Here is a 14,776-nt window from a genome sequence, read left to right as displayed (position 1 = left end):
GCAGGCTGGGGAAAAAAATTAAAAAAAAAAGGGAAAGTGAAGTGAAAAGCAAGAGAGGAATTTGCTCAGCCAAGGCACCTATTTCTTCTAAAGAGATCATGTCAAAGCCAATTTAGATCTCATGGTTTTGATTTGTTAAGAGGAAAGTTTTACAGGTCCAGGCTGCTGGTTTTTACTTGTTTTTATCTTCCAATATAAAGCACATTAATGCTATGATTAAAATCAAAGCAAAATAGAAAATTATTTTTCTTCATGTAATAAAACCATTTAATTACAAATTCATTTAAATCTGAGCCTGAATGTAAACTTTTTCCTGCTGAGGATAGGAAAAAGCTGTTTAATTTTACTCCTTCCTACTATCCACTACAGTCTTGTTCTAGGAAGCCATTTTCCATCTCTTTGTCTGTATCGCAAGGTGTTACTGATCTTTATTCCGAAAACATTTGTGAACAGACACTTGGGCTACAGTTCTGTGAAGTGAAAGTTGCAGGCAGATGCACACTGACAACCCCTTCTTTGTTATTTTGTAATGGCTTTTGGATCAAAGAAAGAACAGGAGTAAGTTGGGACATACAGCTGAAGAGTAAGAAGTGGGATCTGGGACAGGAGCGCAAGATACAGTGCAGTATGGGAGCTTATGGTCTGTACCTAGACTGCTCTGTGCCATTTGAATGATGCACAAGAGCATCCTGAACAATCAGGTGTGGGATTCATTTTAGATATTTTGAACAGCAAAAGTATCTTCTGTAAATGGTGCACTCTTATACGTATCTTAAGAAAAGAGTTTTGCAGTCTTCATTTTTCTTTTTTTTGAGGATTTGTGCAAGGTTTCTTTAAGAACTCACATTTCCACCTGCTGATCAGCTGCAAGCCTTCATAACTTCTTTTATTACGTTATTCACAAACTTCTTCTGCAGCATTTGTTCTCTCTCAAAGCGTTATATCCTACAATAGGAAACCAAAAACCCCGTCTCTCTTCTCCACCACTGTGTGATCTGTTCCCTGCATTTAATTTCTAAAAATTGCTGCTACTATATATATATATATATATTTTTTTTTTTTTTTTTTCTGAGAGGGACGCTGACGTATTTATAGTTCAAACTAAGATTGTACTGACAATCTCCAGGTAGTTTTGAGTGCGACATTGAATAAACCAACTTATAGATCGTAGAATCAGAATAGTTAGGGTGTGAAAGGACCTTAGGGTCATTTAGTTCTAACCCCCCTGCCATGGGCAGGGATGCCTTGCACTAGGCCATGTTGCCCAAGGCTTTTCCAACCTGTCCTGTGAGCATTTACCACTTCTGTGGGCAACCTGTTCCAGTACTGAAGAATCATGATAGCTGAATGAGGAAAATGAGTTGCATTGCTCGTACATCTGAAAAATGAGGAAAAACAGTTTGTTCCCTGAATTACTAAATAGGAACATAGCTGCAAGTTCTAAAAGGGTAAGGTGGTTTCCAGTGTTGTCACAGACTCCTATTTGGTTGTGTCTGGAAATGATGTCATGTACTGACCTGCTAGATTGTGTATGCTTGTACACAATTCTAAACATTATGGTATTATTTCACAGTGGTTTATTAGATCTGCACATTATATGGAGAGTTTATCTCAGAAAAGATTTCAAAGCTTGGCTTTGTTATAGATCAGAATCTCTTCCCACCTTTAACTCTCAAATACAATTTGTATGATACTTGAAAAATTTCAAGTGGTTACAAAATTGTTGATTTTTATTTATTTATTTATTTTTCAAATATGAACTACCCTAGTGTAAAGCAGTCATTCTTGAATTAGCATACAAAGTAACCTTTCTAAGCTGGAGTATACTGAATAGTTTAAGCTTTTATTAACCTTTAACTTTTTTCTACACCTCTCCCCCCACACCAGGATGCCTTTGAGATAATGGCTGAAAATTACGAGTTCAAAGAAAATGAAATATTCTGTCTGGAATTTCTGAGGGCAGCTTCTGTGCTGAAATGTCTTCCATTTCCAGTAATCAGAATGAAAGATATACAAGGGTTGCCCTGCATGGGAGACAGAGTCAGAGATGTCATTGAGGTAAAGTACCTCTGAATTATCTGTGAATTGATTCTTTTACAGATCTAGTTTTAGAGGTCACAGAGTGCAGCACTGATATCTGAGTGTATTTACGCAACCTTCTGTGTTTCCTGTAATAACATTATAGTATCTGTGTAACTGAGAACTCAGTGATTTCTGGAAACCTTTTGTAGTAACATAAGGTTCTGTCATGGAACTCCTGCCCTTAGGAATAAAAATAACTAATGAACAAATTAATTAATAATGCAGTACCATCTTGGTATGTAATTTGTAAAGGCTTGCACTGATTTGGTTGCATCAGGTTAACTGTTAATAGTTTTGTTCTTATGACTTCTCCCACTGGCAACATCATTTTGCTCACCTGAATGCTTTATTAGAAATACTATTTTTGCAAAGCTGGTAAATATTTTAGTACTTTAATGTTAAATCCTACGTTGCTATGAGTTATAAGCAGAGCCTTTATTTAGGTGATGGATGAACTTCTACATTTTTACTGGAGCTTTAAGTTTTCCCTGTATTTTTCTTTAGCCTTTTCAGATACCACACTGCACTTCTGTTATTCCAGCAGGCAGCTGATCAGGGGATCTTAGCTGTCTGGAGAGGTCATTGCAGAGTGTTATGATTCACTCTGGCTCCTTTTTTGCCTCACACCACCAGAGCTTCTGAAGTGCTTTTTGTACCTACCACCTGGGGACTGGGAAATCAATTATGATGCCACAGAAAATGTTATGATTTTTTGGGAGGGGGGTGCTATTGGGATTTTTTGTTTGTTTGTTTGGTATTTTTAGGTTTTATCAGAAAGGCTGAAACAACGGTACACTCAAGAAAGAAGAGATCTGTTCTTACAATGATTTTTTAAGAGAACTTAATTCAACAAAATAATGAAATCTAATTTTCTGGACAATTCATTGATAGCTTATGATAAATAACTGCTTTCTAGCTGTGAATTTATGAGTAAATAAGTACTGTGAAATATATTCCATGGTCCCAGTTTCCACTTCATCCTTGAGTAAATTTATGAGTAAATAAGTACTGTGAAATTTATTCTTTGCTTCCAATTTCTCCTTCATACTTCAGTAATTGCATTAGGATTTGATCCTAATGGAATAAACCAGTATGTTCATTAAGCGTGCTCTTTATGTTTGTACAGGTTGATATGCCTTTCTTTTAGATTATTTTACTAAGTCTTATTGTAATTTTGATTATATTTTTTTTAATAATGTGTTTAGGAAATTATTGAAGAAGGAGAGAGTTCTAGAGCTAAAGAAGTGTTAAATGATGAACGATACAAGTCATTTAAGGTAAATCTTTTAAAATTTATTGCTGTTGCTTAAAATTTCCCTCCCATTAGTAGAGCTTAGATACAACCATCAGTTTTATTACAAAGGAACGTATAATATCAAGTATAAAGAAAGATGTTGAATAATGAGAAAGGGAAAGAGAGAAACTGAGAGAGTAAGGAATAATGGTGAAATCAGTTACCTTTCTAATTAATGTGATACATACACAGTTGCTCTTAAGCTTGAACTAAACAATCTCTTTGCTTGGAAACTAACATAATACATACACTTTGCTGTAATGTTTGGTTTATTTCCTCAATTTATTAACATTATAACACTGCACCATCTCATTTGGGCATTAAGAAAATACTAGGTGAAGAAAATGACCCAGATCTATTTTAATTCCCTTTTTTGTGAGGCAAGATGAAGAGGACTGGAGATATTTCTCTGTTAGGGAGATTGTAGGTTCAGAGTCATGATCGTACCTCATACTTACATGTAATTTAAACCAAATAAATACTGCAGTTCCCATTTCTTATATGGTCAGTGAATTCTTCTCTGGAAAAATACATAATGGATTTTTTTTCCCCCAATTTGATCTGCAGTCTTGATCTCTAAGAAGTATCTTGTTTGTGTCTTCAGAAAAAATTGAAACAAAGAGTAAACCAAATAGAACTGATTAATTCTCTCCTTCATTACTCACTTTCACTCCAGCTATTGAAAGGCTCTTCCGTACACTCTGACCTGTAATACAGGCATGAGAGGATGTACAGTGACAGTTGTTGATGCCATCTGTAGTGACAGTCAGAAAAGAGGTGCAGATTCATATGTATAGCAGGATTCAGGAACCAAACTTGCTTATTAATAGTAATATGTATTTAGGATCTGCCATTAAATCTTGCGTTTCAGGATTTAAGAACATTTCTTGGAGATTAGAATAAAAATCTGTCAGGGGAAATATTATCTCAAATGTGCTTTATGCTTTGTTTAACATTTCAAATTCCAACAAACTTTTGTGGTTCTCACATTAGCTCAGCACAGTCTCAACATTTTGGCTAAACTGGCTGTAGCCAGTTTTTCCAAACAATTTTCATGTGTTTCTAAGAAAGCCAAGAAGAATCCCATAATATTGGTGAATTCCTGAATTTTACTGTTTAGCATAATTCTAGTAACTGCTGCAAATTACTCATCATGACTTAAAAGATCACCACTGGTCCCAGTTCTCAAATGAGTGAAATAGATTGCACAGTAGGGTATGACATGATCAGCTTTGCCTCCTTACAGAAGTGGGAGCTGTAGAGAATGAGTTTATATTATTTAATTTCACCAGCTGAAAAAGAGCAATATTTGTATACACAGTTGAAGAAATGGGCTGCCTGCTGCTAACACTGCACTCTGGGCAGTGTCTCTAAATTAACATCTATAAATATACTGAATAATGATGGATTTTCAAATGGAAAGAAAAAAATTATGGGCTTTTTTTTTGACACACACAAACATTTGGACAGTGGCATAAAATCCATTATCTTTAATTCTGTATCCCAATATTAATTACATCTCTTGGAATCATTCTAAACCCAGTAATAGACCCATTTGAAAATCTCTTAGCACTAACAAAAGCATTAAAAGATAACTATCTAAGTATTTAAAAAAACCCACATTCTTTCATAAACACTCATGTTTCAGACAAAGAATAGGTAATTTCATCCATTATATAGGAAATGTGGGATAATTGCTGTTTAATATTACCATTTTTCTCTTTCCTTTATCTTAATTATTTCCAAGGAATTAATCTCTTTAGAAAAACACAAAATAAAGCTAGCATGGCTGGAATCCAGAGACTGCAGATTCAATGGAAAACAGCAGTTATTTATGTCTTACACAGCTACTCATTGAATTCTATAAAAGTACAAAGACGCTATTGACAGCTTTAGTATTGACAAACTGAATGTAAGGAGTGTTCTTTTGGGCAAGCATTAAAGTTTTCCCTCTTGCTTTCATATCACTGTTCATCTGAGATATCGATCCCCTGCATAATGCTTACAACTGTGACATTTTTGCTTTATGTCCTTTCTTAGTGAATAAGTTAGCGTACAAAATTACTTTAGAATAAATGGAATATAACCATACTAAAACTTTAGAAACTTGTACATTTGGGCTTTTTTTTTTATTTTTATTTTTTTTTCCTAGTGACCAAAATAGTGAAATCTGTACTCCAAATAAGACATACAGGAATTTAGCTTGGTTCACATGAGGACTTCAGAATCGTAAGACTATATGCATAGTAAGCAAGCAAACAGAAGTCACAATTTCTGCTTGAAATTGAATTCCAAGTTGAAAACCAGTATTGTGACCTCCAAGCATGTATTTTATAGAATGCAGTATAAAAATTGATTAGTTGTCTTTACATACTTACCATCTGTTTCCATGCACCGTTGAGAGCCTCTGCCCAGCGCAGAATTTCAAGAGCCACCGGATTCCCACTGACCTCATCTCTTGGTAGTGCAGCAACACCAACATCACGTGTACAACTACAGAGCTGGTAGAGTGTATAAGACAAAATTGTAACGTCAGTCAAATTAGGAAGATAGTCTTGAGATATCACTTATTCTATAAAGTCTGTGTAAGGGAATCTACCTACTTAACATTAGTTTTTGTATTTTTATTAAGAAATGCATTAAAAAATAAGACTATTATCCTTACCTTAAACCTTAGTTGAAAGTGCATATTAGATAAATCGCACAAATATTCTGGAGCCACTACTGTGCTATTGTTTAAATTTCTCTTTAATGTGAACTGCCCATGCATAAAACCGATCTGTTCAACATAATTTTTTAAAGAAGGGAAGCTGAATCTGTATGTTTGTGTTACACTATTATCTTCAATGTAGGACAAATTCTGCCCAGAATTTTCCCTGTGAAACCTTGCTGTTACCTACTTATTGTTAATTCACTGCTCCTTCAGAAAACAGCACTGAAATGTGTGTTCTTCTACTGGCCTTTAGCAGTTTACTTCAGTCTTTGGAGTGGGAGTGAAGACATCTGAGAAATGGTACAGAATGGGGTTGCGAACTCTGGAAGAGGTAAAAGCTGACAAGACCCTGAAGCTGTCAAAAATGCAGAAAGCAGGTAAAGTGAAAGTTTCATAAAAACTTCTAAGAATTTGATAGCAGATCAGAGGAGGCAGCAAAGTTCACCCATTTTCTTGCTGCGGTGTCTTGAGAATAGTAAATCATTAGGTTTAAATAATACTTGGATTAACAGAGCTCCTAATTAAAAATGGTATCATTCAAAATATATGATTTTCTTTTTAATTGCTTGCGCAGATATCCAATGAGATCTGCTATTACATACAAAAATTTTAAAGGGTCATTATTGCACAAGTCATGAAGAATTTACATTGGGAAACCAGAACTGCTTTTCAGTGGAGACCTGTCTCCTCTGAGGCAGTGATAAACCAAGTTTTGTAATAAAGAACTTGTAAAATTACTTCCATAATCCTAGCACATCTGAGCTTTAAACTGTTAAGCAAGATTTTTTTTTTTGTGTGTGTGTATGTGTGCTGTTTCCCTAAATAAAAGAATTAATTTAAACAAAGAAATCAGTTACATTAAGGAAAGGAGACTATATAAAATTATATTGAAATCATGTGGGTTTTTTTGGTAATAAACCCGTATGTTTTACATCACCTCAGAATCCCTTGAATCAGCTTGCCTCCATCTATGCTCCTGTGTCCTTTTGGATTTTATATATAAAATCCAAATGTGAAACAAGCTGCAGGACTTTTGGCACTTTTGATACAAGCTCTGTGAACAGACATAAAGATAGCTGGAGTATTTCACGTACCTCTGATCCTTATTATTTTGAGAAGACCCAACTTTTAAGGCAGTACATCAAAAAATGCCATTGATGGGAGCTGATAGGGAAGGCAGAGTAATTTATAAATATTCAGGTTGTCAGCAAGTGAAGCAATTATTTTGATTGCTATGTTATAAATTGTTACTGCTGTCACAATTTTAAACAAATTATAATGTCCTAAAAATTATATAGAAAGACAAAGATGAGGGAAGGAAGAAGCTGTCTCTTACCTGTGATCCCCCACATTCAAGGCAGAAGGCTGACTCCAGGAATGGTGGAAGAAAGGAAGACACTTCTAAAAAGGCTGTATCATAATATATTTCTTTCTGCAACATGCCCTGAAACAAACGTATAGTTTCAGGTTCCAAAACTGAAACCTATAGGTTCAGGTTCAAGATTGAGCATTTCTTAATTCTTGCATAGATAGGGTTTCTTCACCCATGGTACAAGTTGTGTGGTTCAAATTCTTGGTAAAAGTTGGCTATTTCACACAAGGCTTACCTAATACTATATTGATGTTGATAATTCCACAGAGTGATTGTACCTCTTTTGTTTTGATTTCCAGGGTTTCTCTACTATGAGGACCTTGTTAGCTGTGTATCTAAGGCAGAAGCAGATGCAGTAAGCTTGATTGTCAGGAACACTGTGTCTACGTTTCTACCAGATGCTTTAGTCACTATAACTGGTGGTTTCAGGAGGTGAGTGAAAACAAGTAAGGGCATTTGGCTGTTTTATTCAGGTACACAGAAAATAATGTTTCTGTCTTGGAAAAATCAAAGCAGCTTAGTGGGAAAGGTTAAAGAGTTTGTTTTCAATGGCTGTTTTTTGTGTTTTGTTTTTGTTTGTTTGGGGTTTTTTATTGTTTGTTTGTTGGTTGTTGCTGTGATTGTTTTTTTTGTTTTTTTGTTTTGGGTTTCTTTTTCCCCCAAGGCAGGAGAGCAATCCTATGACATTCCCAGGTTCCTGTGTTTTATTACTATGGAGGGTTAGTTTGTCAGAACAAAATCTGTCTAAGAATAACTTGGTGGGAAAATGATGTTTAGATCACGTACTTTACTTGAACATTTTTTTTCTCCTTTAGTGTATCTGAATTCCCAAGGCTGAAAATATTGTCAGGCCATGCTTGAAAAAAAGATACAATAGCTTTAAGGCTATTTTTTTTTTTCTTTAAGAGAACTTGGTCACATGAGAGTGAAATGTGCAGAGTTTGTAGTGTTAGAAATATACTTTGCAGTAAACACTGACTAAACTGAATAAAAAGTGCTGACTAAATTGAACATGCACTAATCTTTGTGTAGATCAGGTGATCTCAGAATTTCTTTCCTTGGTGATTTTTGTTCCTAAAACCCAATCTGAAACTGTAGCTCACAGTTTCAATTAACAAATTATTATTTGTTTCTTTCATCATTATGTAAATATTTTAATAAAAGAAGTAGGCAAATTTTATGAATCAAACAACTTGACTTCATTCTCTCATACTTGTACACTACTAACATAAGAGAAAAAATAACTCATGATTGCTCTGAATTATATATTCATTCCCTAGGACCCAGATTTGTCTTGTTTTGTTATTTGTTTCATAACTCAGAAAAAATAAGCAGTTGATTGTGTTCCTCCTGATTTGACTGGAGATTTGAAAGTCATGAGACTCATAAACCTTACTTACTATGCAGGACAACTGGATGAATTGCAAGGAAGGAATTTGCGATCTACAATCATGGAGATTCAATAGGGTAGAGGTGAACTATAGGAAAGTTACATTCTTTTCTCTAAACTTATCAAACACACACATGGCTGGATATATTTGATGAGTTACTAGACCTTTTCCATTAGATTCCTGGAATTTAATGAAATCAGATATTTTGGTGTTTCTTTTAATCAAAGTTAGGAAGCATAATTAAAATCCAATTAAATAATAGCTATTTTTGAAGCCCTAGCAAACTTGTTCATGGACTTTGGTTTTATTAAGCTTTCACCTTTAGTCTTCTGTATTGCTTCTTGTACTTGTCTTAATGCTAGTGGGAGACTACTGTTTGTGTATTTCTAATTCAGAATGGTGGAAGATTCAAGGGTAAGAAAAAAAAGGCCATAAACAGAAAGTGAAAATCAAATTAGTACTTTGCATTTATGTGGTTGAATAAAAATACCAGACCTACAATTTCTTAGAGTAAGGAATGAAAATTAGGAAAGCTGATGAAATTTGATTGAGGACATACCAATCAACGGGATGTACTGTTATATGAAATTTGTATTGAGGACATACCTTTTCCTCTGACCAGTTACATACAGTTTATTTCCTCTTTTGCTCTAACTTTCTGTAGTTTCAGCTTAGGCCCCAAATTCTTTCTTTTATCACTTGTCAAGGGTCATATTATTGAAGCAGATTTCAACGTCTACTACTTCCTTGAGGCCTTTTCTTTTTGAGTCTTTCATCTTTCTGCTTGTTTTCACAAAACAGTAACTCATAAAACATCTTTAATCAAAAGTCCTTTTCTTCTGGTTTTGGTTGGAAGTTTCAGTAATATTACATTTGGTCAAAAGCAAGTTTCAATTCAGCTCTCTGAATCAATTAAGGAATATAAAGACTTAAAAGTAATTGAAATAAAGTGTTGTGATGACAACCCTCCAGTATCTCCTTAGTTTGAAATCTTCCAGGATCAGAAATTAATAAATTAATGGAATCTGGATGAGTTTATTCTTTGTTACACCCCTACAGAAACACTTAGCTTTCTGCTCATAAAACATACTCCTTGAGTTTTAGTTGGTATAGTTTGATATGTGAGGCTGGGAGAATCATTGTATTTTTCAAAAATATTTTTCTGACACTGATCTGGGTCATTTTGAAGCAGAATTACAACACTGAAATGTATGGAAATACAGAAATAAAACAACTGTATTTATGAAATAAATCATGCCCATATGCTGTGGAATGCATTTTGTTGGTCTATCCAGTGAGGCCTATAAGCTCAACTGTATGGAAGGAATTATTGAGGATACTGATAATGCAATAAAAAGTATATCACGCACAATGTTATCAGACTGAATTTGCCATGCAGTCTGTTTGAATCAGGAATTGGCATGGCATTATTTTTCAATGCTTAGCCTCTCTTATTTTGAATTGCTGAGATTTTAGACTGCTTTTCTTCTTAAAGTTAGTGAGACAAATTCTGAGGTTCAGAGTAACAACTTGTATTGCAAGTTACAAAAGCCACTGAGGGTGAAGTTTCCCTTCCAATGCTGAGATACTGAGGCCCTGGAATGAGGAGAAAACCCCTTTTATTTTAGCATGTGACATCCCTGATTAGTACTGTGTCTGCCCCAACTATATCCAAGGCAGGAGTGTAGTTTAGGCTAATGTGTGTTATCACTTTTAAAGAGAGTTAAACTGAGGACCTGATAATTTCTTTTTTATTTATTTATTTATTTATTTTTTATGATTATTATAAATGTAATTTCATTCTATGAAGAGAATTGTTTTTCAATAGTGATAGTATTATCTCATGTTGCATATATTACTGCATTTTACAGAAAATTTGATGCCTATTAGCAATGTGTTAGTGCTACTATTAATAATATTAGCATTTCTACAGGATTGTTATAATGACAAATAGAAAACATCACACTAGGTTTCACGGCAGGGAGTTTTCTCCCTTTTTCCTGTAGCTTCATGTTAGGACGTGGCTTCACAGTGACTTCAAGAAAAGGTTGTCGTGGGCTGAATGACTATCACAACATCCTGCAAGAGTCTGTGTTTTTCCTAATTTGATTTACCTGCTGACATTTGGTTTTGCACAAGGGTTGATCTAGGGTGAGAGCTTCTTGAGAGCATTGTATATTAGACAGATGAAGCATTATATAGTAGATGTACTTTATGGCTTCAATCTCTTTACTGGTTATTAATATCCCAACACATATATTCACAAAACACCATTGACTGAAGGACCTGGAATAAGAATTAAATACAATAATAAGAATAAATCATCACGTTAACTTCATTTCCAGTATGGCTTTCTGTCAGCCTTTCTGTATGCTTTGTCCATATGATTCACAAACGATTTACAAATTAGGTTTCAGTTTTCTTGTGTTCTGTATAGCACACTCAAATAGTTGTGGTTAGGTCTGCAACAGCAGGATTGTATTGCAATGATATGAGCACAGTTACTATATCATTTATAGGCACTTATTTTTTGGAAGTTACCTAGGCATCCTATTGGTATTACGATTTCAATTCCGACTTACACTTTTGTTAGCTTCTCTCGTCTTTGCCTTAAGATAGAATGAAATAGACTAAGGAGACACTTTGGTTTAGATAAGTTTTCATACTGGAGTTCTTAAGAAGGTGTCCAAGTGTCTTGGGTGATGTATCAAGCAGAATAACTAGTACCTATCCTATTCTTCGTAGAAGGCTAATTCCTTTATCCTGCATCACTCTTCAGGGAAGTTTTGCCTCAGACTCTCTTATTATTGAATTCAGTTCTGTCATGAGCCTAATTGTAGATTACTGTCTTCTTGCTTGAATTTTATCTTATCTTTTGGAAATAGGGATTTGAGGCTCTGTAACATTCAAAGATAAGGATTGCTATTATAAAAGCAATGAAGAGAGCAAAGGACAGTGTCAGTGTTCTTGTCAGGCAGCACTGTCATGCTTTTTGTGTATTATAGTGTGAAAGTTTTCCCTACTTGCAGTGGCATTTCCTAGAAGGCAAAGGAATGCGTAAAGGAATGACATGGGACAAGACCCTCATCTTTCCTGTTTTATCAAGAAAATTGTTTAAATATACCTTCTTTCAGTTTCAGAGATAAAATAAAATGAAATAGCTCAGAACAAGAAACTCTTCCAGAGATTATTTTACAGACTCAGGCTCATGCACCGACAAATAATTAATGCTATTCTGGCACCTTCGTTTCAAAAATGAGGCTTCTATAAGGTATCTGGTACCTTATTAATTGTACCTTATTCTATAAGGTACAATTAATATGTGTTGACACATACCCATAAATGAGAGAATGTGAGATTGAATATATGAAAAATATTAAGCTTCCCAAGCATTTGGTATATACTCAAGACTTTGTGGTTTATTTAACAAGCTAGTCATGTGCCTTTGACTGTATTTCTTGATAAATACTGATGAAAAGCTCAATTTGGCCTTTTCAGATTGGATGCTTCTAATAAAAGTATTTTTTAGCAGGCTGTAGAGGTTCTACAATGAGGCTAGCACACGTGATGCGACACCAAATCTTTGTTAGGTTCTGAGACATAAATGTATTTGAAGTCCTATTCCCCACATTGTTTTTCCACTTGGATCTAGGATTAAAATCGTGCTAGTCTTGAAACTAGTATCAATTATTTATCAAAGGTTTCTTTTGTTAAGTTTTTAAACAAACTCCTAGGCAGAGGTTCCTTATTCCACTCACATGTTACAGGGTATCTTTGCATTTATACTATTCTTAGATATAGTTATTGCTATCATTTTTTTTTTTTCCCTCCTAAATACGAGCTATAACAAGGGAAGATATAAGCTGTACCCAGCTGCTGAAGTTCAAATACTGTAATTTCTTCTTACTTTCTTCCACTGCTGTAATAAGAAGCAAATTTTTTCATCTGCTGTTATTTTGTCAGGGAGAAATATTCTATAAAGGAGCTGCGAGGCAAGCTTCTCACCAAACACTTGAGCTGATACAGTAGTTTGCACACTGTCTAATAGAGTCTAGCAGTTCTTCTAGCAACAGACTTGAGACTGTATATCATTCATGAGTAAAGCTTTGCCTCTGATAAAAACCTCATCTAAAGTGGACTATAGTTTAACCCAGAGTTGTTCTAATGTGGTCCGATTTGTCTTAAAGTTTAGTAAACCAGCTTCATCTTACTGAATTCCTTAATTTTAGAAGCATTTCACCTTGAGGTAGCAGGAGTTAGAGGCACTACAACTGGAAAAGAACAGAGGTCATCACTAGCTTCTGCTTCTAATTTTCTGTAACCCATTAAAAAACAAGCTGGGGGGGAGAAAATAATTTTGTCCGTATTAATGGCTAGCCAAGTCTATTTAGAAGATAATCTATTGGAGTAATTCAGATACTTCCTTTTGTCATTACAGCTTTGATTATTTTTCCACTCATTTAATATATTATTAGCTATGACGAATCATGAAGTAGAAGCTGATGAATAAGGTATCTAGGAATCATGGACAAAAAGAACTTTTTAAGAAACCATGAAAACACTCAAGTAATTAGCCCAGTATATTCTTTCAAAGCCTTACAAAAACTTATTGATTCAAGATTTTTTACATGCCCTATTCTTCTCATACTTTGACCACTTTCACAGGTTTAGGAGCTCATTGGAAGGATGCTGTTTAGTTATATGCTTCTTTTGTCTCTAAAACTACTTCAAGTGATGGGTCCAGAGTAGAGGTGGCAATGTTGTCAATTTCTGCGAAGTCAGTTTTACACTGTATGTGTGGAGCCAGAAACTTCCTGGATAATCTGCACTTCCTGGAGTGCATTTGTAACAACCTTAACAGCATTTTCTGTATCCTGTCAGCAGTGATGAGGTTATCATTAAATAAGTTGAAGCAAAACAAATAATGCTTATTCAGCAAGATCTGAGATTCCAGGTTATATTATTTCAGGACTATTGCGACAAAGCTTTCTCTATTTGCATTTCATTTCTTTTTAACTTAATTAGAAAAAATTGAGAATGAAAGCCAAAGACGGGTAATGTATTTCCTTGTCAGGCAGTCAATCTGAAATCTTAGTTATGTGCTGGTACCTGATCAGAGTAGGTACCATTTCAATTCTAGACAAAGTTTTCATATGAAACCGACTAAAATCTTTAAAATTACTGCATTGATGACTGCTTTGTGCTATTTACAATATCTGTCATTATACAGAGTACAAGGAATATTGGCAGTAGCATTTTCAGATTACAAAGGCATACTTGTAGAGGCAAAGCAACATACCGCAGGTACTCTACTAGAAGTAAGGTAAAGCAGTCTTAAAAATAACTTATTTATTTATAGTTCACGTAAAATGAGTGACTTTGTTCATTTGACATCAAAATCAGGTGTTCCATGTTAAAATGAAAACCAAGGTGTGCAATTAAAAATGCAAAAAAAAAAAGCAAGAATTTATACTCCAAATGTAGCTATTTTTAGTGTAATAACAAAACTAAAATTCACAGGACTCTATCTGGTTTTGACCACCAATTCTAAGTAGGTTGCCTTTTAATTTAAAAAGCAATTTTAAAAGAGTGTAACGGACAAAGTGTTTGAGCTTGGGCTGATAACTATGTAGATCAATTTAGATGTTATCAGAGGCAGAAATGCGCAGTTGCAGAGAATCCTCTTGATATATGTGGTAAGATACAAAATTTTAGAAATAGCGACAATAAAATAGGAGTTAGAATGAGCAAGAAACACGCCGTGAGCAGGTAATTTATGTATGTGTGTATACAGTACTAATACACATATATGTAAAAGGACTATGAAGAAAGAACAGAATGATAGCTAATAAGGGTATTCAAAGAATTATTATTTTTTTCTGATTTGCCCTGTAAGATCACTTTCAATCATTTTTGGCACATTG

The 14,776-nt window shown here is 34.5% G+C and overlaps 1 protein-coding gene across 2 annotated transcripts in view; it reads left to right on the top strand.

The window, feature by feature from the left end:
- Positions 1-14,776, top strand: part of DNTT (DNA nucleotidylexotransferase) — a 92,562-nt gene that overhangs the window by 22,744 nt on the left and 55,042 nt on the right. The window contains exons 4-7 of one of the 2 annotated variants that reach the window (XM_057402272.1): positions 1,888-2,058; positions 3,288-3,359; positions 6,343-6,466; positions 7,761-7,893. In XM_057402272.1, the coding sequence (XP_057258255.1) occupies positions 1,888-2,058; positions 3,288-3,359; positions 6,343-6,466; positions 7,761-7,893 (500 nt within the window). The remainder of the gene's footprint in view (positions 1-1,887; positions 2,059-3,287; positions 3,360-6,342; positions 6,467-7,760; positions 7,894-14,776) is intronic. The other variant, XM_057402273.1, reaches the window with a different exon arrangement.

The sequence above is a fragment of the Pezoporus wallicus genome, unplaced genomic scaffold (genome assembly GCF_028554395.1).
Source record: "Pezoporus wallicus isolate ANWC-B61680 ecotype Strahan unplaced genomic scaffold, APGP_CSIRO_Pwel_v1 contig_6787, whole genome shotgun sequence".
In the NCBI taxonomy this organism is placed as follows: Eukaryota; Metazoa; Chordata; class Aves; order Psittaciformes; family Psittacidae; genus Pezoporus; species Pezoporus wallicus.
Note: the sequence above shows the minus strand (reverse complement) of the source record. Positions and strands in the feature narration are given on the sequence as shown.